Source organism: Vulpes lagopus, chromosome 23 (genome assembly GCF_018345385.1).
Source record: "Vulpes lagopus strain Blue_001 chromosome 23, ASM1834538v1, whole genome shotgun sequence".
Lineage (NCBI taxonomy): Eukaryota > Metazoa > Chordata > Mammalia > Carnivora > Canidae > Vulpes > Vulpes lagopus.
This window is the reverse complement of record NC_054846.1, coordinates 28,455,628-28,481,431: the sequence shown is the minus strand read 5'-3', so window position 1 is coordinate 28,481,431 and position 25,804 is coordinate 28,455,628. Positions and strand designations below refer to the sequence as shown.

The following is a 25,804-nucleotide window of genomic DNA, read 5'->3' as shown; positions in this document are numbered from 1 at the left end:
GGCTCAGCGGTTTAATGCCTGCCTTTGGCCTGGGGCGTTATCCTGGAGTCCCAGGATCAAGTCCCACATCAGGCTCCCTGCGTGGAGCCTGCTTCTGTCTCTGCCCACCCTCTTCTCTATCATGAGTGGGTAAGTAAAATCTTTAAAAAAAAAAGAAATAAAGTAGTAATGAAAAGAGTCCTGAATTTTTCAGGTTATATGTATATTTTTATTTTATGTACATGGTAGATTGTTACAGTAATGGACCGCAGATCACATGCCAATGCCACTATTACTCTCCCAGATTGACTTGTGCTTGAGAGGGTGACTAGCTTTGGTCAACAGGACATTAGCAAGTGTGGCACTGCGGAAGTATAAAAGCCCTGATGCTTTGGGGCCTGTCCTCTGGCTGCCCTGAGACAGCAGGAGAAAAAGCCCAGGTGAGCCTGCTGGGAGGAAATCCTGATGCCCCTAACCCTTGCTGCTACTCCACGAGAAAGAGAAAGAAAACTGAACCAACCACACTCTCTAAAGACACTTGGCGACGTGCTAACATTCATTGACTAAAGCTTTCAATTAACTTGATTAATTTCCTAAAGAGGTGCAATTAAACTGTTAGAAAAATCTAAGAATATAGTGACAACGTAAGACAACCAAGACGTAGTTTATTCTTTCTATGTTTGCCTTGAAATTCTCTTGGAGGCGTGTGATAAACCATTTCTAACATAGCTGTCCAGAGAACTCACTAATCTAGTGCCCTGGGAGACCGGAGAGGCCTATGGGAATCCGGCACTCCCCAGCCTGGAGTGGAGAGCAGCCATCAGACCTCTGGGTTTACTGGCTCAGCTGGGGTTCCTAAGAACATTAGCCAACATCTGTGCATGTTTACATTCTAGCAAAGAACAGCACCAAGACCAGCCTTTTAGTAAACAGGCTCCTCGGCACATTTTCGATCGCTGAATTGCTGTCAGCAGCAGTTTTCATTTCTGTCTCCACCTTTTCCTGTGGACGAGGTGCCATCTAAAGAGTGAAAACCCTATTGTGAAATATGCTGTTGGACCCATTTTAGGCTGGAGCTGGGCAGGCAAGCTGGCAAGTGCGTCTGGTCTTTCTTTGGCCTACTGTAGTTTTAGAGTCATGGTTTCAGATTCCTGCGCTGGAGTGACTTGCATGCATTCACAAAAGGCGGTGCAAAGTCAGAGATCTTAGCCTTGGGAAACCAAGAGGTCATCTGACCCATCTTTCATCCAGATGATTATACTTAAGCCTTCCAAGAAGGTCCTTTGTCATTTTTTGAGGAAAAAAACAGATTGGGTAACACGTCCCAGGGCCCCATCGACCTTTGTCAATAGTTCATCCTTTTAATGATTACCGTTACAGAGAAGTGGTTGGTTAACTCTGAACATAAGATTTCTTATTTTGGGGACAGGAGGCTTCTTAATGCAGGGTTATCACAGGGATGTGAATAGACTACTAACGCATAGTAAGACAGTAGTAATAGTAACCTTCAACTCTAGCTTAAGCATCTGAGATTTTTTTTTGAGATATTTATTTCATAAATATCAATAAGGGCCATTCCAACAGCAATCTCTATATTCATTGCTTACCTCCTTTACACAAAACCTCTTGTTGACCTATTGACTGTGGTATGATGCAATAAATAGAAGAAAGAGAAGCTTCAGGACAAATTATGACTTTAAAAGAAGTTATTTATCAAGGCCTATTAAGGAACATTTATCACATCACATCATGGTATAGTATAATTCAATCAGCCAAAGTCATCTGGTGGGGAGCTTAGCTTGTCAAACCAAAAGAAAAGAGAAAAAAAAAGAGATTCATAAAAGTCTAATGTTTTTGGAAAAGAATACTACCAACTTATTTCAAAATCTGAGTTCAAATAATGTGAAGTGGCCTGTGGCCTGTTGATATTGTTAAGGAAGAAAGGAAAACTCTGATAATCTGAAAACAGCTTCTGTGTCTCAAACCAAGTCACCAAGAGCACAGTGCTGGAGTGAAGTGACTAAAATGCTGTCACCAGCCTAACCAAAGGAGGTTTTTAGAAGAACTGAATAATACAATGAATTGATCTGCCCAGGAAAGTCCTCAGGTCCTTTCTTCAGCATAATGTGCTTTACTATTAAACCAGGTACCCTCTGATTTGCTAATCCATGACAAAGCCCTCTAAAGATCCCCAGACTCTGGGATTTTGGTGGATTTCTTATGTAGAAATTCCAGTGAAAAGGCTGTTGGAGAAACAGGTCTGGATTCTGGAATATGTTCCATTCTGTATTTTTCGATATATGGTGCAGCTACCTCCCAAACCTGAGAAGGATAAAATAGAGTCAAAATGTTGACGCCACTGTCCTCACATGCCATTAAACAGCAGCTTCATCTGATCAAAACATCCATAGCTGACTAGGCACGTAGCAGCTGTTTACTTGCTTTTATTATAAGCCATTTGACACATGATCTGTATCAATTAGCTTCTGGCTGCATTAACAGCTTTTAAAATGCAAAGTCCAGAAGCTTTCTAAAGTCACCTTTATGGTGTTCAGCTGCTGAAAGCAGTTCTTCTGAAGTAAAATAAACAAACAAAACTGACAATTCAGTGTGGACAGAGTTAAGGACAGCTGCCCCAAGGTATGACCATGTGTTTTCTAAGACAAGCTTTGAATAGGGCAGTGGATTTTCTCATTTGCTGGCTCTCCATGCCACATGTGCTCTATTCCTTCCACTCTGGCTACGCAAAGTCTGACCTGTGGGCCGGCAGCATAGGCATCCCCTGGAATCAGACCCCCAGGAGGTTCACGGGCACGTTACAGTGTGAGGAGCGATGCTTCATACCCTTGTCTCCTACGTACCTCCATCCACCAACCTGCTCTCTTTCAAGCATCACGTCTTCTCAAGTTAAGGTCCTGTTTTTGATTTACAGTTGCTCTTTAGCAGCTTGCTGCTAACAATCAAGGAGCGTTTCCTATTCTTTTGTATTACCTTAGAAAATGTATTCTTTCAAAGGCTAGCTTCCTCGGAAGCTACCTGCACCTCCATATTCATGCAGCATTAGTTATGAAGAACATGGAGGCGACCTAAGCGTCCACCGACAGATGTATAACAGCAGACCTCTGGCCTTTGGGAATGCATAACCAGAGATTTCCCAGGCCACAGAGGCCATCAAGTCTGTATGAAGCCGCCTTGGCTTTCTGACAAGCCCAGCAATCTTCAGTAAAGTGTTTTTTGTTTTTAAGATCATGAACAAATGACTTTCCTTTGCACATCTGTAGATCTTGCCCTCTTTTGCAGAAAAAACCAGAACGTTCTTATGCCATCTCTGGGTACCAAGAAGCCAGACCTCCACCCCCCCACCCTGTGGGCACCCACCAAAATACTAGAACTTCTTGCACAACCAACAAGCACCAGGATAACTCTGTAGGTGACATCAAGTCTTCATGTAATCAAGAAATGTCACTGACCACTGTCCTCCTTTAACTGATTAAACCCCTTTAAATATTGCTAGGCCAGGCAGAAACCTGGAAGTGGGCTTTTGTTGTTGTTGTTATTTTAAAGATTTTATTTATTTCTCCATGAGAGACAGAGAGAGAGGCAGAGACACAGGCAGAGGGAGACGCAGGCTCCATGCAGGGAGCCCGATGTGGAACTCGATCCCAGGACCCCAGGATCACACCCTGGGCCAAAGGCAGATGCTCAACCTCTGAGCCAGCCGGTGTCCCCTTTTTTTTTGGAAGTGGGCTTTTGGATAAGACTCTGCCTTTACCCCAGGTAGCTGGCCACCTGAACAATGCTCATATTATTTTCCAATCAAAGCTCATCTCTTGAATATTGGCCTTTCAAGGGATGGGCAGCTGATTTTGAGTGATATGGGCAGAGGGGGTCAAAAGGTACAAACCTCTAGTTATAAAATAAGTCTTATGGATAGACTATGCAACATGGTGACTATAGTTAATAATATTGTATTATATATTTGAAAGTTACTAAGAGCAGATCTTAAAAGTTCTCACCATAAGAAGAAAGAAATTATAACTATGTATGGTGACAGATGTTAACTAGTTATTGTGGTGATAATTTTGCAAAATATACAAATATCAAATTATTATTTTATACTCCTATAACAAATATAATGTTATATGCCAGGTATATTTCAATTAATAAAAAGGCTAGCCTCTTATACACCTTTCAATGAGAATCAAAGTTGGCAGCAAGCAAGGGGCTTCCCCTCAAAGGGTGTATGTAGGGCATACTTAGGGATGACAGGTGTGAAGATCAAAGGGAAAAATAATTCCCCAAGAGCAGAGCAATGGTTCTAGGGGAAATCAAGAAGTCCTAGAGAATGTGATACCAACAAATTATGACAAAAGTCTCAAAAAATATATTTAAAAAATGAGTCAGCCTAGGAGGCATCTGTTCCTGTCAGATAAATCTACAGTCAATGAAGCCAGAGGAAATAAGTGGTATCTCACCTAGAGAGATGGGACAGGACACACCCCAGCACCAGACAGACCAAAAGACCTTTGGAGTAAAAACCTGGGACTTTGTTAGTCATTGGACCAGTTGGAGGTGGTGGGGACAGCATCACGGAAAGAGAACGTACTTTTGAACAAAAGAGAATCTTCTTGGTGGAGGGAATGCGTGAACCTTTCATCTCATTTTCTCCCCGTGAATACCCATCCCAAACTCCATTTAAAATCATTTCAGTTTCTAATTGCTAGATAGTCATTTTTTGGGTGTAATATGGGACACTTAAGAGTTCATCAAATAGCTTTTTAGTTGCTGTGGAAGTTGCTTAAGTTCCTTTTCTGTTCATGTCCAAGGAATAGACAGGAGACAAGAGAATAAGAGTATTTCTTCAGTCCCCACTCCCACTCTGCTTTCCCATAATGACCCCAAACTAGGAAGTAAGCTAAGTGGCCAACTTGCCTTCTGTTCTATGAGCAGCCTGTGTGCTGCCTCAATGTCTGGAGCCATGAAGCGATCTTTTATCCAGGGCCTACAGAGAAAGCACATCAAACCATCAGCCAAACATTAACTGCTGCCAGGGTTCACAGTTCTGCAATGATGTCACATCCAGGGACCTATTTGACTTTACCTTACAACAGAGCGCACGAGGTCATAGACCTTCTCTAGAGGAGTGGTTGTTCTCAGGGGGCGTAGAAACTCTATTCCTTGGCAGGCTGCAAGAAGCTCAATGGCCAGCACTGGAACAAGAAAGGTGGAGGGTATAGCTGTTTAAAACTGCCTTTGTGCTTGGGGGATATAACTCACATGGAAGTTGAAAGCCATCTCTAGCCAATGAAGAGATGGTCGGTCCTCTGTCTACTGGTAGAATAAAGCCAACTTGGTATTTGGTTACCATCTTAAATTTGCTTTTCTACTCCCTTGGCTGTATCTTTAATGTTAAGAAGGGGAATGCTATCCAGGTAAATATATTAGTCCTCTCCTTACTTTATCTGAGCAAGATGGATGACATGTGTGTCCTATTTCTACCTTTGTGTAAATGTCAATTGGTTTTTAGTCTTGCTGTTCCTTTGGCCTGAAATTCCTGGCACATACACCTTCATAGGATTGAAGGAGCCAGTGAATGAGTAAATGAATCTTTTGTTGCGGTAGATCTTGTTCGTTTCAAGCCTTCAAACTCAAAGTTCTCCCAAGCCCACTAAAACTGAAATTGTAGAAATTGGTATTTTGCCAACTTTAGGTCCTTGATAAAATACAGGGTTTTTTTTCCTAGTTAAGAAGTCTTATTAAGTGTATGATACCTTGGGATCAACTTTGAATACCGGAACCTAAATTTCTCTACCTTTGGATTCCATTATTTGCCAAGAAAATACTTTAGAAGCTTCAAGTTGATCAAACCATTTAGGGGTCAACTGAAATGGAGTATTAAAAACATTTGACTTCTTAAAATTTATGAAGCACCTACAAACTCTGGTGAGTAGACAGGTCACAGTGGGAGCAGATGAAGTAGTAGAATCCATTTTGGACCTGGAAGAAACTTCACATCTTCTAGTCCAATCCCCTCACTTATATATAAGGAATTGGAAACTTCAAGAAGTTTAGCTGGGGTAGACAGGGAAGACATCTGAGATAAAATCTGCACAGCTACCAAGATGGAGGGAGGAAGTGAACCATGTGAAGTCCTGGGAGAGCAGTGTTGCAGGTGGAGGGGCCAGTGAGGACACAGATATTGAGGTAGGGATCCTTGGCAGGTACATGAATAACACTGTGGTTCCAGGGTAAAGAACGGAATGGAGAGAGAGGTGTCAGTGAGAACCAGAGGCCAGATCACGTGTGATTGCTGTAGGCTACAGGAAGTGGGCTGGATTTTGTTTTGAGCACTAGGAAGTAACTGGCAAATTTTCAGCAGGAACATGGTGTAGTCAAAATGACATTTTAAGGACCATGCACTGGTTGTTGTATGTGGTGCCTGTAGAAGAACAGTAATGAAAACAAAGGAGACCAATCAAAAGGTGGTGACAGAGCCATGATCTCGTGTCTTTTGATGATAAGGTTGATTTGCTGATGAACTAGATAGAAGATCTGAGAACTGACAAGGGTGACTCTTTAGGCTTTTGGCCAGAGCAATATGCTCAATGTGGACATTAGGATCACACCATGGTAGGCAGGTAATAACAAGTGTTGGTGAGGATGCGGACAAATCAGCTCTCAAACACTGCTGGTAAGAAAGTGACATGGCACAGCCACTTTGGAAAATAGTGTGGCAGTTCCTCAACAAGATGATCATAAGCTACCATATGACCCAGCAATTCCACTCTCGAGAAATGAAAACATATGTCTGCACAAAAACTTGTATACAAATGTCCACAGCAGCAGTATTTATATTAGCCAAAAAGTGGACAAAACCCAAATATCCCTCACCTGATGAATGGGTAAACAAAATGTGGTATATCCATACAATGGAATATTATCCAGCCAGAGAAAGGAATGAAGTGCTGACACATGCTACAGTGTGAAAGAAACTTGAACACATTGTGCTGACTGAGCCATTACAAAAGCCCATGTGTTGTATGCCATGTATGTGAAGTGTCCAGAACAGGCATATCCAGAGAGAGAGAAAGTATATCAATGGGTGCTTAAGCCTGGGGGCCAGGTGAGAATGCGAGAGTGATAGGTAAAGGATACAAGGGTTCTTTTTGGGATGAAAGTGTTCTAAAATTGATTTGTGGTAGTGATTGCACAACTCTGTGAATATACTAATAACAACTGAAGTGTACAATGCAAATGGGTTGTTGTAGGGTATGTAAATTATATCTCAATAAGAAGAGCACTTAACTCTCCCACATTTGTCTTAAAATACTGTAGTCCTTGCTTATCTGCTGTTTTGCTTTCTGCTGTTTCAGTGGCCCGAAGTCAATCACATTCTGGAAGCAGGTAATCCTTCTGATGATTTGTCAGATTCCTCCTCCTGTCGAATCATCAGGAGGTCAATAGTAGCCTAATGCTACTTCACAACACCTGCGCTATTCCCCTCACTTCATCTCGCCCTGTAGGCATTTTGTCATCGCACATCGTCACAAGAGGGTGAGTAAAGCACAATAAGGTATTTTGAGAGAGTTCACATTCACATAACTTTTATTTCAATATATTGTTATAATTGTTCTATTTGATTAGTTATTCTTGCTAATCTCTTACTGTGCCTGATTTATAAATTAAACTATTATAGGTATGTACGTATAGGAAAAAACATGGTATACATAGGGCTTGGTACTACCCATGGTGTTAGTCATCCACCAGGGGTCTTGGAACATTCCCCCTCCTCGATGGATAAGAGGGGAATTATTGTAGTGATACTCTTTTGTCATCCCACAGCTTCCAATACAGTTGGGAAAATTTAGGAGCTTAGATAACAATGCCTAAAGGAAGGCAATTCCTCTTAAAAAAAAATAACAAAACAAGCAGTAATTAAGGAGGCAGGGAGAGGTTGGTCTAACACGGCTCCACCCTAGAAACTATCTACCGAAAGGTATGGATTTGAATCTTGTTAAGCCTCCCGCAGCATACAGGAAACACAGGGAACAAAGATAACATGCAGATTAAAAGTTAAAAGTAACACCACAAGGAGGCTAACAGGTAAATCCAGAATGTCAGTCTCTAATAGAAGACTGATATGTTTTTTTTTTTTTTAATTTTATGATAGTCACACACACAGAGAGAGAGAGAGAGAGGCAGAGACATAGAGGGAGAAGCAGGCTCCATGCACCAGGAGCCCGATGTGGGATTCAATCCTGGGTCTCCAGGATTGTGCCCTGGGCCAAAGGCAGGCACTAAACCGCTGCGCCACCCAGGGATCCCCCTGATATGTTTTTTTAACTAGTCAATGGCATGAAGAAAAAAAAGGAGAGGGGGCTGTTCTGGATGAAAAGAAGCTTAAAATATTGACCACCAAATTTAAAATGTGGGCCTTGAATCCAGATTTGAACAAGGCCACTATGAAGGCACTGAAATAATTGGGAAATTTTGAAAATGTACTCAACGGTGATACTGAGAATTGATTTTTTTGTTGGATATGATAATGGAATCATGGTGGATAAAAAAGCATTCATATTTAAGGGATAAAATATGCAGGAAGAAAATAATGTGATGGGATTCGCTTGAAAATACTTTGAGGGGCAGCCCGGGTGGCTCAGCGGTTTAGCACCACTTTCAGCCCAGGGCGTGATCCTGGAGACCTAGGATGGAGTCCCATGTCAGGCTCCCTGCATGGAGCCTGCTTCTCTCTCTCTGCCTCTCTCTGTGTCTCTCATGAATAAATAAATAAAATCTTAAAAAAAAAATACTTTGAGAAAAGGAAAAAAATGAAGCAAATGTGCTGTTGAGTCAGAGTTGGGTATAAAGGGGGGTTGTGGTACTAATCTCTCCACCTATGAATATGTTTTCAATTGTTTAAAAAATTAAGCCAACCGTGACACTTATTTGACAGCAGATGTGGTTCTTAAATTTCAGTGAGCCTCAGAGTCACCTGGAAGACTTGTTAAACCCATATTGTTCTGTTCTCTTCCCTTGAGTTTCTGATTTAGTTAGCAGGTCGGGGGCCGGGCCTAAGAATCTGCCCTCCTAACAAGTTCCCAGGTGATGCTGATGTTGCTGGTAGGGATCCTACACTGAGGATCACACATGTTGTAGTTTATCAGTGAGGCCTGCCATCCCAGACTGGCTGGGTTTACCTTGTTCCACATGCTCGATGACCCGAAGGGCCTTCCTTGCTGCCCATCCTCCCATGGAGACATGGTCCTCTGTGGCAGCGCTGGTGGAGAGAGAGTCCACAGACGAGGGATGGCACAGAGCCTTGTTCTCAGAAACTGCAAGAGGCCAATGCAAGTTGAATATGCTAGTATGCTCATTTTCATATTAGAAATAGGAAAAATTGCCATGTTGGCTGCTCAATGTGCTCAACATTGTGGAGTATCCCCTCTAGAAGCTCTTGGTTGTTATCGAAGCACTGGATAGTCTAAAATTATTTTGGGAAGAGGAAGCAGGTTGGGTTTGTATCGAAATGAAAAGGAAGGACTAGTGAGTGTGCTAAGACCAGATAGAAACCTTATTACAAACCCTATTACAAAGTCCAGTGGAAAACACTGGAAGCATTTAGCATGCCAGGGAGGCTAGGTAAAAAAGACATGGTGGGCTTTTCCAAGTACTCAAGAACAACTGGACTGGTTGTATCAGCAGAGGAGGCATTAGAATTCAGGGTGGTATCTAAGGATGGAGACTGGACCCACAGATCTTGAGCAAGGAGATTTTACGGCTCAGACTGCCCAGTGATGACACAAGTGGTTGTACTGGGTTTGAGCAAAGACTCCATGACTGCCAGACGTATCTTGGGAAGGAGGGGGAAATTCTAGAGATGGCCTAGATTGGTGTTTCCAACTTTATTGTGCCTAGAGTCACTCCCATCTTGTCAAAATGCAAATGTTGAGTTTCGAGTGGGGCCTGAGATTATGCTGCTCTAACAAACTATCAACTGATGGCCAGATTCTTGGCTTGAGGACAACACATTAAGTAAGGAGGACCTAGATTACAGGGCTCCTCCTCCTGCCCCAGAAACCAGGGAGAGTTTTCTCCCCTACATTTTTGCCCCTGAAGGTGGCTGGGTGAGACTTCAGTTGCCCTCTGTACTATAAAGGATCCTGAGATAATCTAGCGATGTAGACCAGGTCAGCTCATCCTGGTCTGCCCAGGCCTTTCCAGGTTTCAAGTGCTGCAAGTCCCAGGTCCCAGGACCCTAAGCCTGCTTATATGGAAAAGTGGTCTATGGTGAGGCTCGCTGTGAAAGAGAAGTTACTTGGCCCTGGGAAAGAAAACTATTCATTTCCTACTAATGAAACCAAGGTGCACAACTTCAATAGGCAGTTTAGGGAAGGAAAACACATTCAAACGAGGCTTTCCAAAGTCCCTGCTGTTTTCTAGATCTAGATCTGTTAATGTGAGAAGTCACTGCCCTCGAAAAGAGTATTTTAATAAGGAGGTAAGTGAGCAATTAGAATATACTGGATTAGAGGACACAATGAATTCCTTTTGGTTGTGTTGAGTTTCCATGTGAGGCTTTGGTGAGGAAGGGGTTAGGAGTAATATTAATAGCAACTAATATTTACTTTGTGCTTACACAACATGGCCAGGCACAGTTCTAAGGCTTTATATGCATTAATTGATCTAATCCTCAAATCAGCCCCCTTAGGTAAATTTATTACCCCCCATTTTGCAGAGGAGTAAACTGAGAGTGATAGGAAACTTGCTCCATATCACACCTCTGATAAATGGCAGAGTTGGAATTTGGACCTAGAGTCTATGCTCTTAACCACATGCTCTCTTGCCTCTTGGGTAGGTTTGCCCGAAAAAATACAGAATGTTTAGTTAACTCTGAATTTCAGAGAAAAACAAATGATTTTTTGTACTTATGTCCTGAATAATTCAAATTTAAATGGGCACCCTGCATTTCTATTTGTTAAATTTGGCAATCATGTTTTAGGATTAAGTACTGATTAAAATGAGATCCACATTATTTGAAGTAAGAGCACAGATTTGAGAACAAAAATGCCTGGGTTTGAATTCAGTTCTACTTACTAGTAGTCCAGGGTAAGTCACCTAAGGTCTCAGATCTTCAGGTTTTCCTCTGTACAATGTACACGCCTCTTGGCATTGTTGTGACCATTAAGTGAGCAAATATAAATGAAGCCCTTGGCATGTTCTTTGTACTGAACCCTGTTCTAATGTGTTACTTACAGTTTTGAGTCAGAAATCAGCTATACTGAAGCTCAGTTTTCCTGGAGGGCATCTTCTTATGAGCATTTTTGCATATTACTTTTTTAAAAGAATTTATTTATTTGAGAGAAAGAGAGAGAGAGAAAACACAAGCTGAGGGGGAGCCAGCGAGAGAGGGAGAACCAGACTCCCCACTGAGCAGGGAGCCCGATGTGGGGCTTGAACTCCAGGATCATGACCTGAGCCACCCAGCCACCCTGCGTTTTTGCATATTGTAATCACATCTTTATGTTTTCAGTGTTTGGTATATCTAATAGAATGTACCCAGAGTTTAATCATTCAGGTCAGTTCAAGTTTTGCCATTAATTATAGATATCTTTGTCTTTTTTCCTTCTGAAAGTCTTCAAATTGGGATTTGGGAAAAAGCTACAAAGGTGAAGTTCCTATGTGATGTCAAATTGCTTTCTACAGAGAAATTGTGGAAACCTCATTATTCACAAAGTCATTAGGGTATTATTGTGTTTTCGTATAGCTTTGTTTACGTTTTATTTAGTTTTTTTCCTAAAAAATGTTAAAGAGACTTCCTTCTGCATTTCTACCAAGACAAGTGGGATGCGAAAGAGGTGGGGACAAAGATGGAATTCAAGGACAAAATTTGACACTTTCAGATGGAAGGGACAGACTTGGGTTCTGGGCAAGGGGCAGTATTCTTACCGAGTGCTGCGGCTGTGCAATGTGCAATCATGAATCCAGAGTTCAGGCCACCTTCAGCCACCAGGAAGGCAGGCAGCTCACTGAGGGAGGGATTACAGAGCCTTTCTATTCTTCTTTCACTAATCGCAGCAAGTTCATGGATTCCAATGGCCAAATAGTCTAGGGCCTAGAAAGAGCATCTCAGTTCAGTTGGTTTAAATTGGATTATGCTTTCAGGGTCAGGAGCAATTCTAAAAGCTTACTTTGGCTGGGTATTCACCATGGAAGTTTCCTCCAGAAATAGTCTCTCCTCTGCTGGCAAAAACCATCTTGCAAAACAGGTTAAGGCTAATTTTTAACACTGGTAGCTCTTGTACAAATATGGGTGGAGGGAAGGAGAGTCCTTCTACAAGCAGTTGTTGACATGAACGGATGCAAAAGCAAAAACAACAAAACAAATACCCAAAACCTTAAAGATGAATGATGTACACCTAATTGGGGGCCAAAGAAACATGGAACAGGAAACTTTTCTTTCTGAAATTAGAGATTCTCAAACACCGTAACTATAGTTATTTGATGATTAGCACTTTCCCTCAAAAAGTATATATCTAAAATTAAGAACAGAGATCAGGACACTAGCTCTATTTCTTCAGTGGACTATGTGAGCTTGCACTCTGTAGAAGAATTTGCTGAATGGAAGACTTTGCTGAGGAGCAACCACCAAATTGTCAGGAACAATCAATTCTTGAAAGACTTTCAAACTCTCTACTCAGTGATCCTGCAGCAACATTCATAGCAAATGGTGGCCAATAGGCTGTTGCAAACCCATCTAAGTAGGAGCAACTTAGACTCACCGCATATTAATGCCCTCAAAGATCATTCCATTCTATCACGCACTTCACTTAAGCCAATAGGCACCCAGACAAATGCAATAACAACCCTTCCAAAGAGCTGACTTACATCTACTGGACTAGATAATATTTATTTCTATCAACTAGGAACTCACTCTGTGTGAGAAAGATTCTGACTTCCAAAGAGCTGGAGATGCATGTATTACATTAACTTAGTCAAGGTGGAAGTTACCTTTTCTGTGCATAAAACTGTGAGCCTGTTAGGCCCAGTGCTGGCTCTTCTCCACCAACCCACCAGTCACAGGCCCTAGTCTTCTCTCCATTCTTTGAACCCTTATAGCAAGTAATCTCTGCACCTACTTAGTACTTAAACATGTTTGATTGTTCTCCAGTTCCAAATTTGTTTGTTGGTTATCAGATTATAGCAATTAGAATTTAGCATCCATAGCATTCAGCAACTGTGTTAATAGGTGCTCTGTATCTACAATTGAAAAATTAAGAATAATATTCTTTCAACTAATACTAGTATTGCAAGAAAATTCCCAAATACTACCTTATGGAAATTCATCAATAATTAAGAATCTTTAATTGAGAAAGGAAAGTACTTTCGGCTGAAATTTTTGCTGCAGCAAGTGGTGGGAGAAGAATTTAATAAGGAAATATCCCTCTCTCATATCCAGTAATTTAGTGGTAATTCTTTGTTTTTATTCTTTAAAATACCCTCTCAAGTCTAAATTATGGAAGTGTAGAACGGATACCTCTCCTCTACAAGAACTGATAGACTTACATAGTCTTCATGAAAGCGCCACTCTGTTTTGGGGGGTAGAGTGGTGTTGAGGTAAGTGAGTTGAGAATCATTTAGTGTGGGTCTGACTTCACTGTAGAACAATCTGACATTGAGGACATAAAACACACATCCTGAAGTAAGCTTGTCAGAGAAACCACACTGGAAACATCCTGTGATAAATCTTACACAGGAAGATTTGCTGTGAAACCTGTCTGCTTACCTAAGCTGTGAAAGGCTTTCAAGGTTGTTAACTTAGCACTTTCTCCAGTGTTAAGAACTGAGGCAGGGGTATCTGGGTGGCTCAGTGGTTGAGCGACTGCCTTCAGCTCAGGTCGTGATCCTGAGGTCCTGGGATCAAGTCCTGCATCAGGCTCCCCACAGGAAGCCCGCTTCTCCCTCTGCCTATGTCTCTGCCTCTGTGTGTGTCTCATGCATAAATACATTTTAGAAAAAGAACTGAGGCAGACATGGGATAGAAAAAATATATTCCTAAGGGCCTGGGTAGTCTTCAAAGGCAATATCAAGTATCTCTGTGAAGACTTTGCCAGTGTGACCCTGGACTGACCACATCAACATCTAGGAACTATACCATCAAAGAACATTCCAAAGCAAAAATAATTTGGCTCTACAATACCTACACCATGAAGAAAAGAAGGGTTCCATCTTTGAGAAATGGAAGGATTCTTACTATTCTTCATAAAATTTGGAAACCCTGATTGGAGTAAAGTCCGCACCAAAAATAAAAACCTGAGATGAGGAAAGCCATAACTCTTGGGGCAATACTTTGGTAAATGTCAACAGTTGCCTTTCGTTTAAGGTATCCCCGGAGCCAGGAAGGCTTGCATAAATGCCAAGCTACCCAGGGTCCCCACAATCACATTTGTGACATAGGTCTTCATCCTCTATCAGCAATCTCAGCCCCGGCTCTTGGGGCAAATGTTTTCATGAACTGTCTCAGCCAATGCTGGGAAGACACCCTTTAGCCTTTAATGGGTCCATATGGAAAGCACCGCGTGTTAACTCTGAAGTGAAGTCGGGTTCACAGTCTGCCTCTGTCACTTAGCAGCTCAGATCTAGAGAGAGTCACTTAACCTCTGAACCTCAGGTATTTAGTCTATGAAACAGAGTGACAGAATGAAGATGCTATACAAAACAATCACTTTAGCAGATCTAAAGATTACCAGCTGGAATTCTATAATTCTGGCTTAGGAAGCAGTCAAAAGATACAGGATTATCTGTTGCACTATTAAGTTCTGTGGTAATGATGTTCTTCACAAATGCTATCGTGTCATTCACCACACCGTGGACCTAAAATATAAGATCAAATGAATGAATACATTGAAAACACTAATAATGGTGTCTGTCATGTAGAGTCTGATATTCGTATTAGAATAGCAAGGATGTTTTAAACTGGGATTTATTTGTGCTGTACGGCTAATTTAGCAATATTTTGCCATAGACATTTTCAATCAACTGGCTAGAATGGAACTTGCTGAGTAAAAGGAAATGAGGGTATTTACTCCAGGGAGGACTCTCGATTACACTCTAGACTAGCAACGGGCACAAGATGAAATATTGTTTCATTCTTGAGAAGTATATTAATCTCTCATCTGATTAATTGCCATATACAAATGAGCTGTAACTTTTTTTTGTGCTTTTTTTTTTTTAATTGGAGTTCAATTTGCCAACATATAGCATAACACCTAGTGCTCATCCCATCAAGTGGAGCTGTAACATTTGTAATGCTGAATGCCTCATGCCAACTCAGGTCCTTTGCATTTTTTTTAATCTAAAGTTAAGCCTCACAGGTTTACTTGTGATGGTTTGTATCTGCTTATTAAATGCAGATAAGGTACAACCACGATATGCACTTGAATTATGATTCGCTTTTCCTGCGAACCTTGATGGCATGCTGGTTCTTGTTGTACCTAAAAGAGAGAACCAGTTAAGTCCCACTAACTGGTTAGGATGATGTTATTACTAAGCATTTTTAAAAGTGAGGGCACTAAACCAACCTAGCAAGTTGTCTCTTGTGCTTCTGTACGAGAGAAGCGAGCAAAGCAAATCCAAAGGAAACAAACAGCTTATCACGTAGAATAGAAAGTCTGCAATAACTGGACAAATAGAAGTAGGATATGCATCATTTTTAAAAGAGGCAGTAAGGAAATTTGGATTATAATTGACCATTACATTATTTATTCACACGTTCCTCTTTTTCTGTCCCCCCCCTCCCCGAGTTGGAAAAAAGCAAAGATTTTTTTGTTTGTTTACCTGTGGACAGCAGCGCAAGGTATATGCATCCTGAACACGATCACAGAACCTGTGACTTTCTGTGGAAGGTTATGGCAAGGGACAGGTTATCAATTTTTTTTCCCCCACAAAACACAAAACTGAATCAGCTCACTTGCAGAAACATGCCCAGACCTGCTATTTCAGATGGGTGGTGGTCTGAGTCCAAGAGGGATCGAAACCGAAAAGCAACTTCAATTTGCCCACGATGAGGGCGAACAGCATGGATGTCTAGGTTTGACAGAAGGAAAAAAAGTCGGAGCAATTCTTACATTAGTACAGACTACCATCGATGGTTCAGAACCAGAGGTTCTTACCACCACTCACCCCAAAAGAAACTTAGAAACTTCACCCCAAAAGCAAGATTTCCCTTACCAATTGTATATCTTCCACTTTAAATAGCCAAGTGCAAACTATATGTTGGGCCCACTGGGAATTCAACTTGAGAACCTGGGTCTACCCTAAAAAGATTTAGGCTCAAATGGAAGGGAGCTCTGTAGCGGCCAATTTTTGATCATTTTATATCATCTTTAGACAGTTTTTCTGTCCTACTACATATAATGGTAGACAGTCTTTCAAATTCACTACTTTACAGGTAAGCTGCAACTTCTATTGTTGTCCTCTCCCAATTTTCTAAGGGGGACCAACTTTAGTCCTGCTCTACTTCTAAAACCCTGTGAACAGGTTCCTAAGACAGCACCCAGTCTGATGGGAGTCAGACCTGGGTGATCCGGAATCCTGGGCAAACTCTAGAGTCAGCATCTGGCTGTAAAATGTGGTCATTGCAAGGATCAAGTGTGGCACAACTCGGAGGAAGATGTGGCAATACTGGACCTGCTGTCGGCACTTGGGTTTTTTCTTCTTCCCCTACCGTTCACTCCCACTATTCTCATGTCTAAAGACCTAGACCCATCCACCCAACCTGCTCCAGTTGACAAATAGCAACCCAGTGGAAGAACTGTGCTGACCAGTGTCGAAGGCCTTGGTAGTACCCTTGAGCACCTCCAGAGTCAGGGCGGCCACGATGTCTGCCTGGCGTGCAATAGCACTGGCTCTCTCCACGGCTTCACAGCCCAGGGACGTGATCATCTGTGTCCCGTTGATGAGCGCCAGGCCCTTTGAAAAGGAAGAGGGAAGTCCTTTGCTAGATTTATTGTAACCCATGTTCAAGTTGATTTCATATCTTTTGTTTCCATAAGAGGAGAGTTGACCAGTCGGCTGAGTGGTGTTTATTTATGTTTTCTAAAGTGCAGGGCAGGGACACCTGGGTGGCTCAGTGGTTGAGCATCTGCCTTTGGCTCAGGACATGATCCTGGAGACCTGGGATCGAGTCCCACATCGGGCTCCTTGCATGGAGCCTGCTTCTCCTCTCTCTGCCTGTGTCTCTGCCTTTCCTCTGTGTCTCTCATGAATAAATAAATAAAATCTTAAAAAAAAATAAAGTGCAGGGCAGTAATGCTTATGTAAGCGTGGGAGGATTAAGTTCCATCTTATGCAAAATTGCTGTATAAACCTGGCAAATGGAATACCTGTTAAGTATTCCCATTCTCAAGGCAGCCAGGAACCACCAGTGCAGACTGCGCATGAAATCTTTATAGCTCCTAATTATGCTGCTTTTCTTTAACTGCTCATCAGTGTTGACGAGATATCATAAAAATTCTGGTCCAAGACTCTTGGTTGAGAGCACTCTGAGGAATCTTGACTTCTAGCATCTGTGTGGGATCCTTAGAGATCCTGATTTGAAGTTTAAATTCTTAGGTCAGAGAACCCCTAAGCATCTATGGCATAAAGAATCTTTTAAATGCTTGTGGAGGAGTGCTTTCTTCAGTGACAAACTTTTTAACAAACATGAAAGCCACATTTAAGAAACCCAAGAGACTGATCTTAAGACTGAAAATAATATACAAATAAAGCCTTATTAAAATGAGTAAATTTTCCTTGATCTGTTTACCTCTTTTGGTTTCAAAACAACTGGTTTCAATCCATGAGCTTCCAGGACCTGCAGAATGGTTAAAAAGATAAAAAATGGATATCAATGAAATACCGATTTATTTCCAATTTCATAAGGAATCAGTAAAATATCCTTCAGCCTAAAGATCTGTTTTATAAAAAGTTAGACCTACGTGAATTGATTCTGTTCATCGACTCTGGTCTATGCTCTAGTTCTGTTCTTTAGTCTAAAAGTAGACTTACATTTCACATAATTTTTGTACTTAAATCAGGGGCTCTAGCATTTACAGAAGTAACCCTGGATGTTGGTTCCTAGGTCCTTTGTATTCAACGTCTACCTTAGTGACTCACTTTTTCTCCTGCTGCTTTCTGAGCACATATGGACACTTCATACTGTATTGAGGCTGGGTTCCTGACTGTCCACAATTCTCTGCCTCCAGAGCTTGACCTAAAAAGTCCTCCACCCTCATCCTACTTAGCTAAACACTGGCAGAATAATCTTCCCCTGAAATAAAAGAAGTGGAACAGTCATTACATTAAGGTCCCTTTAGGGAAGAAGGAAGACAGAGTCAGCACCATTCACCATGTCCATTTCACAAGCTTATTAGCATACTCGTTACACACCACTCCGTCCTGGGTGTTGGACCAGGGCTGGCCTAGGAAAATTGAGACAGACTAGCTCAGGGGCAATTACAGATTTAAGAATGTGGTAAGTGTTCTAGGAAGTAGGGAGTGTGTGGGGTTTGCAGGCAAATGAGCAGATAAGATGCTGGAAGAGCACAAAGGAGGGGCCAGGGAGGAGAACCTGAAGGACAGTGAGGGAAGTTTCCCAGAGGACTTCTGAGCAGGAGGAGCAGGAGTGAGTGGGGAAGAGAAGAATGAGCCCGGGGTGGTCCCTCTGTCCCAGACACAGCACATTCCAGCTGTAAGGAAGCTCCAGCTCCTGTAACGTAGAACCTACGTTCTACGTTACAGGAGGAGGCATTAGACCAAGACTCTCACAAATCACTCTTAGCTTAGAATTTATTCTAAGGACAATGGCAAGCATTACAGGCTTCAGCCAGGCACACTCAAATTTGCTGTGGGAAGGTGGCTGAGCAAACACCCTGCACCAAGAAATAAAGATCAAGTTCTAGAGAAGGAAAGTGATCTGGAACCTATATCCGCCTAAGGATTATCTGTTCCCTTAACTTCTCCTCCTTGGTCCTCTGCCCCTTCACTGAGGGATCTCAGCAATTGATCTGAGCTAACACTTCAAATAATTCTTTGGGCTGCTCCGATGGAATCTGGAGATGGATGAACAAGCCCTTCTGATTAGCCATTGGGGTAGGAGCTGGGAGGCAGAAGGAACCTGCCTTCCAGAGGCCATACAGTCAGTGCTATGATCCATAGCTCTGTCCTGTGAGACCAGAGACTAAATAAACCCACAACAGTGTGAGGTCTCCTAGATAAGCCCTGGAATAGTTTTAGCTGAAGAATAAATTGCTGGGGTTAACACTGGCCACTGTACCTTTTCTCCAAGGTGACCACCGAGTTCCAGAAGCCTAAGGGTAATGTATGGAAGCTAAGAGCCTTACCTAGGTTGACTTGTAAGCTCCAGTTTTCATCTACAAAACAGGGATAACGGTGGCTCCATCCCCAGGCTGCCGTAAGGATTCAGTGCTATAAAGCATGCCAGTGCAGCTGGCGTCCAGCCTGGGGAAATTACTACGGATGCAAGTTGTCATTAAAGTCTTACGTATTTAGCGTCAGCCCAGCCACTCTTTGGAGACCACATCTTCCCTTCTCCAATTAGCCCAAGAGCAAGATGAGAGAGTGGAGCAAGGTCTCCACTTGCACCAACGGTTCCTTTCTCTGGAACATAGGGGAGGCAGGAGGCTGGGAGAGAAGGAGGCACCAATTACTTCCGGCTATCCTCATTCAGCCAGGGAGGCCAACCTCCCCACCCCTCCGTAGGAGCTAGGATCACTTTATGGCACAAATACCTGGGGAAAGACAATTCCTCAAGCCTAACTAATGCTTAAGGGACCTGGCTAAGTTGCTATAAAAAAAAAAAAAGGCAGAGGGGAATAAGAAGGGATAAGCAGGAAGGAGCACCTTCCCCATAGCAAAAAGTTGGTTCTTCTAAGCCACTTTAAGTTTAGACCATAAAGACCTGTGCTCTGAAAACTATAAAACACGGATGAAACAAATTGAAGCCAACACAAACAAATGGTACACTTTGTGCTCGTGGAGTGGAAGAATTAATTTTATTAAAATGCCCATACTACTCAAAGCACTCTGCAGGTTCAGTGCAATTCTTATCAAAGTATCAATGGCATTTCCCACAGAACTAAAACAAATAATCCTAAAATGAGTATGGAACCACAAAAACAAAACAAAAAACCCAAATAGCCAAAGCAACCTTGAGAAAGAAGAATAAAGCTGGAGATATCACAATCTCAGATTTCAAGATACACTACAAAGCTGTAGTAATCAAAACAGTATGGTGCTGGCATAGAAACAGATATATAGATCAATGGAACAGAACAGAGAGCCCAGAAATAATGGCCTATGCCTAAATGGTTGATAAATCTATGGCAGAGAACATAAGAATATACAATAGAGAAAACAGTCTTGTCAATAAAAGGTGCTGGGAAACCTAGACCACTTTCTCACACCATACATAAAAATTACCTCAAAATGGACTAAGGACACAAATGTAAGGCCCAAAACCATAAAGCTCCTAGAAGAAAACATAAGCGGTAATCACTAATCTTGGCCTTAGCAACATTTTTGTAGACATGGCTCCTCAGGCAATGGAAGGAAAAGCAAAAATAAACTATTGGGACTATACCCAAATAAAACATTTTATACAACAAAGGAAGTCATCAACAAAAGGAAAAGACAACCTACTGAATGGGAGATGTTTGCAAATGATATGTGTGATAAGGGGTCAGAATCCAAAATATATAAAGAACTCAACGCCAAATAATCCAATTAAAAAATGGGCAGAGGACCTGAATAGACATTTTTTCAAAGAAGACATACAGAAGGCCAACAGACATATAAAAAGATGCTCAGCATTACTAATCATCAGGGAAATGCAAATCAAAACCACAATTGGCTATTGCCTCACATCTGGCAAAATGGCTAAAATAAAACAACTCAAGAAACAACAAGTGTTGATGAGGAAGTGGAGAAAGGGGAATGTTGTGCACTGTTGGTGGGAATGCCAGTCGGTACAGCCACTGTGAGAAACAGTATGAAATCTCAAAAGATTAAAAATAGAAATACCATATGCTCCAGTAATTCCACTACTGGGTAGTTACATGTAAAGAAAATGAAAACACTAATTTGAAAAAAAGATACATGTCACCCCTATATTTACTGTAGCATTATTTATAAAAGCCCAGATATGAAAGCAGCCCAAGGGTCCAATGATAGATGAATGGATAAGAAAGATTTGAAAGAGGTGAACTATTGCTCAGCTATAACAAGTAATGAGATCTTGCCATTTGTGACAACATGGATGGAACCAGTGGATACTATGCTAAATAAAATAAGTCAGAGATAAATACCAGGTGATTTCATTCGTATGTGGAATCTAAAACAAAAAACAACAGAATTAGATTCATAAATATGGAGAATAAAATTATGGTTGACAGAGGTGGGGGCATAGGCAAAATGGGTGAAGGGGAGTGGAAGACAAAGGCTTTCTAGTTATGGAATGAGTAAGTCATGAGGATGAAAGGTACAGCATAGGAAATATATATTTTTTTAAGTTTAGACTTTATCCTAAGGACAATGGAAAGCATTCAGATTTTAGCCGGGACATACTCAGATTTGCTGTGTGGAGGTGGTTGGGGAAATCCTGTACATAGAGAAATAATCCAGAACAGGCTGCATGGAAAGGTGATCTGAAACTCACATCCCCAAAGGATTATCTATTCCTTTAACTTTTTCCTCCTCCTTGGTCCTCTACCCCCTTTGCACTTACTATTCATGTTCTAATCAGACCAAGAAATTTTTAGAAATTGTAACAATGCATCTTAAAGATCAGGAACTAGCTGTTGTTCATTACAGCTTTGATCCTAGGAACAAGTTATAAATGATCTAAATATGAATTAAAAGACTTCCATATGGGCAAAGAGTGTGTGTAGCCATTAGAAGCTATTGAAGAAAAAAAAAAGCTATTGGAGAATGTTTGGAAACATATACATATTTACATTAAAAAAGTAATATAAAGAACCTTTGTACACTGCTGGTGGGAATGCAGGTTGGTGCAGCCACTCTGGAAAACATTATGGAAGGTCCTCAAAAAGTTGAAAATAGAGCTACCCAATGACCCAGCAATTGCACTACTGGGTATTTACCCCAAAGATACAAACGTAGTGATCCACTACTGAACTACTGAAATGGTGTTTGGGATGGACATTGAGGAATTGTTGTGTTTCTCAGACGATTGGCTGCAGCTTCTATAACCACATCTGGGCATCACTGAATTAAAGGTTCGCTCTAGCTTTGAGCTTAGGGATAGACTTAAGGAGTGTGTTCCAGACTTCTATAAAGATGCCAAATACTCAGCAAAGGGTGATGAAGAATGAGTTGAAGGTACATAGGAGTAAGCGTCTCTGCCCCCACCCTCACCCCCTTAGCCATCCTCCTTCTCACCAAGCCCATTTCCATTCATCTCCATCATTTTATGTCATCTTATCTCTGCTAGTTCCTCACTATGCCTTCAACCAAATCTACTTGTGGTACATGCCCAGCCTCAATGGAGGGTCAGCCTGGAGATCCATGGCATTACCATTAAATACTTCGATAACTCGCTTGAGGGTCTCCAGGGAAATGCCACTGTATCCTTTGGCCAAGACATTGATCCTTAAAGCCAAGAGCATCCGACATCTTTCAGGGATTAGTGGTTTCCCGACACCTGAGAAACAGAATTGATATTCTTCTCCTAGAAAAATCAAAACCTTTCCCACCTCCAACTCTCAAATCTTTCTCCACTTCAGTCCAGTCTCCTACCACCTTTCTCCTCTTGACTCAGATAGTTGGACCACTCTCCTTCCTGACTGTCCTGCTTCTGAAAGTCCCATCTTCTAGAGAAATGTGAAAACCCAGTTTTGCCTTTTCAGTTCTCTTTCCTCGAATGCTTCAGCGAGCCCCACCTAACCCGACACCCTTAGAATACCATCCAGACTAGATTCTTGACAGACCTTCCCACCTCACCTCATCCTGATCAACTCATTCCCTGAGTTCCAGCCTTAACTTCGTTCCCTGAATGCACCACTCTGTTGGCATGGCAGTACACGTGCTCCTGCCCCAACCCCATCCCTCCAACTTGGACCATTCCTCTTCTAATTCAGCTGAAAGGTGGTCTTGCATGGTGCCTTGTGCTTCCCTTCCTCCCCTGAAGCAGAATTGGCACTAGTTTTTAGAGTGCACCAGCTATTTACAGCTGTTACAGGATGCCTCACGCCGTGCTGCACTTTATTCATCAGATCAAACAAGATCTATAAGTCACTTAATGTTTGAAATGACTTACCTGAAGAATGTGAACGTACTAAATTGACCTGGAGCTCTCTGGAAGAGAAAGGGAAGACCTCTCTTAGATACCTCGCAGAGAACGTGTCCCCTCAGCTAGGGAAATGAAGGGAAGAACAGGTGACTCTTTGGAGAGACAGACTAAAGGCAGTGGGATGCATGCAATGGAAGAAAGAAGCAAGCCTGTGTTTTCAATGCCAGCTTGTATGCAAGTGAACAGGAACCTCATCCTCCTCATCTGGAAATTGGGGCAAATGTTAGTTACTTCTCTTGTTGAAAGTAATCTCAAAGATGGGGACACTCGGAGGCATGTGAATGTGTGTTTGCTGAGGAGGGTGGGGGTCAGACTTACTCTAGCTTATTGACAGGAATTACAGTTCTGGCAAATTTCCCAAAACCTGTAGTTATACCATAAACAACTAGAACAAAAATAAAAACAGAAATTGTACCATTAGAGGCAGACCATTTTTTAAAAAAATTCAATAACAAGAATTGTATGACAAAGAGAAAAGGATACCAGTTTTTTCTTTCACGATGCTCTCTATGACTTCCCTGGATTTTTGCACCTTCTTTTCAGCAGTTGGGGTGAGCTAGGAAAACGTTGGTCAAAGCAGAGCACATTGAAAACTTCATATGCAGTGAAAAAGGCCAGAGGATATCCTTCCCCGCCCTCCCCTGTACCTTTATTTTGTAGTGTCCTTTCCCCAGGTTGACCAGATCCTCTGTGGTCAGACTGTCCCCATCTAAGGCAATGTACTGCACAAAAGAAGGGGACCTCTGTGAGCTTGGGCAGCCGGGCTGCTTGGCCAAGACAGTGGGGAAGAGATTTTCCCCCTGCTCTGAAACATTCGTGTGTTGGTGGGAAAGGCCGCTTGCTCAAGAAGTCGCTGAGTAAAGAAAGCTAGAAGTGGGCAGAATGCCTCCTCCTACTCCACAGAGCGGGATAAAGCCCCGTCCTGCTGCCGTTTGCGCATAAATTTGGCTGGCCCTACCCCTCCTGAGACGAGGGGGACTTAATTTTCTTTACCAAAAGAGTGTGGCTTGCAGCTTACCTTTTCAGGCTCCCGGTACTTGCTGTACCTGACGCCTGGTAAAGGAAAACCCGGGGGAGTGTGAGACAGCCCCAGGCCGCCCGCTCCCCGCGGAGGAGCCCCCAGGGCAGCCCCCCAGCCCGCAGGAAAGGATACAGGTACACTCCTTCTGGTTGCGATGGGATGAAGTCGGGGGACATGGCATCGCCTTCTATGACTGAAACAAGCATACAAGAGAGGCTCCCTTAGGGATGGCGGGGAGAACCGCACTTGGCATTGCTGGTAAACCCAGAAAGGGCTCTTCCACTCCTCTCACGTGTGGAGAAATAGCTGCTTTAAAAGGACTTCGTGGGGGGGGGGGGGCCCTTAGCATCTTTGCTGAGGAGGAGAGCAAAAGGCACAGACGCAGGTGTCTGGGGTGGGCCGGGTTTTAAACAGGAAGTTCAAGAGCTAACCCCCACCCCCACCCCCACCCCCAGCTCCAGCCCCGGCTTTATTTTGTTTTAATCGGAACCCCTTAGGCCTCTGTGCCCCTGGCTTCCAGGCGCTTCTGAAGGGCAGAAGGGTCTTCAAAGTGATTGTCTCCCTGCCAAGGGATCCAGACAGGCCGTCTTGGGTTCGAAGGTAGCCTTTGCTGCCTACCAGAGGCGCGGCTCTAGGCAGGTCAGCCCATTCCTGGACTGTCGCCTTGTTGGAAAGGGGGGCCCGGGGGGGGGGCAGGGGGTGTCCTCCCCTCCCCCAGGCGCGTGCGGGCCTCTGGGCCGCGGCAGGTGCAGGTGCGAGCCCGCAGACAGCCGCACCTGCCGGGGCCGAGCGAGGGCCGGGGAGCGTCCTGTCCTGTCCCGGGGCGCGGCCACTCACCCACTTCCACGAACTCGTTGTCCTCCAGGGCCGCGTGGAGCGGGTCCTCGCTGTCCAGCAGGCCCAGGCCCTTGCACCGGCGCACGAGGAAGCGCACGTCGTCCGCCGAGGCGAAGCCCCCGTTGTCCGGCTTGTTCTTGATGTACCTCCGGATGGCCTCGCGGCCCAGCCAGCCCACGGTGAGCGCCGCGTCCCCGCAGGGCACCGCCAGCCACTCGCCGCGCACGTGCGCCGTGTACCTGGGCATCGCTGCTCCCGCGCGGGCGGCGCGGGCTTTATCTGGGAGTGACACCGAGGTGGGGTGGCCGGGAGGAGCGGGAGGGACTTTCAGGCACGCCCCTCTCCTGCCTTTACTCATCTGCACATTGGACAAATATTTACTGAGGGCCGCGCAGTGGCCCTTTGGGTTTCCGCAGCCGAGCTGGGGCAGGAGAGGGGGATGCGCGGGCAGGTGGGCGGCAGGTGAGCGGGGCAGCCCGCGCTCTCGCAGGAGGGCCTGGCTTCTCCGGCCGGTGGCGGGTCCCAATGCCTGTGGGCACTTGCTGGCGGGTGGGGGGCTCTCATCGGGGTCCCTGAGTTCTCCCTCCCCTGGCTTCTGTGTT

The 25,804-nt window shown here is 43.3% G+C and overlaps 1 protein-coding gene across 1 annotated transcript; it reads right to left on the bottom strand.

The window, feature by feature from the left end:
- Positions 1-1,670: 1,670 nt before the first annotated feature.
- On the bottom strand, positions 1,671-25,804 carry HAL (histidine ammonia-lyase). The gene is made up of 20 exons (XM_041738949.1): positions 25,203-25,804; positions 24,498-24,558; positions 24,363-24,390; positions 23,992-24,066; positions 23,828-23,900; positions 23,663-23,729; positions 23,312-23,349; positions 22,571-22,696; positions 19,520-19,659; positions 17,783-17,830; positions 16,800-16,947; positions 15,967-16,062; positions 15,814-15,872; positions 14,770-14,850; positions 12,168-12,233; positions 11,926-12,091; positions 9,177-9,311; positions 5,081-5,189; positions 4,912-4,981; positions 1,671-2,301 (listed from the first exon to the last, which is right to left on the bottom strand). Exons 1-20 carry the CDS (start codon positions 25,558-25,560, stop codon positions 2,161-2,163), a joined length of 2,085 nt encoding a protein of 694 aa, XP_041594883.1. The 5' UTR covers positions 25,561-25,804; the 3' UTR covers positions 1,671-2,160.

What these genes read in the sequence shown, in the direction of transcription:
- HAL (XM_041738949.1), bottom strand. Translation starts at nt 25,560, where the DNA reads ATGAGTAAAGGCAGGAGAGGGGCGTGCCTGAAAGTCCCTCCCGCTCCT. An exon ending in CAACGAGTTCGTGGAAGTGG is followed by an intron (nt 24,559 to 25,202) that starts GTGAGTGGCCGC and finishes TGCTTGTTTCAG; the next exon opens with TCATAGAAGGCGATGCCATG. An exon ending in AGTACCGGGAGCCTGAAAAG is followed by an intron (nt 24,067 to 24,362) that starts GTAAGCTGCAAG and finishes TCTTTTGTGCAG; the next exon opens with TACATTGCCTTAGATGGGGA.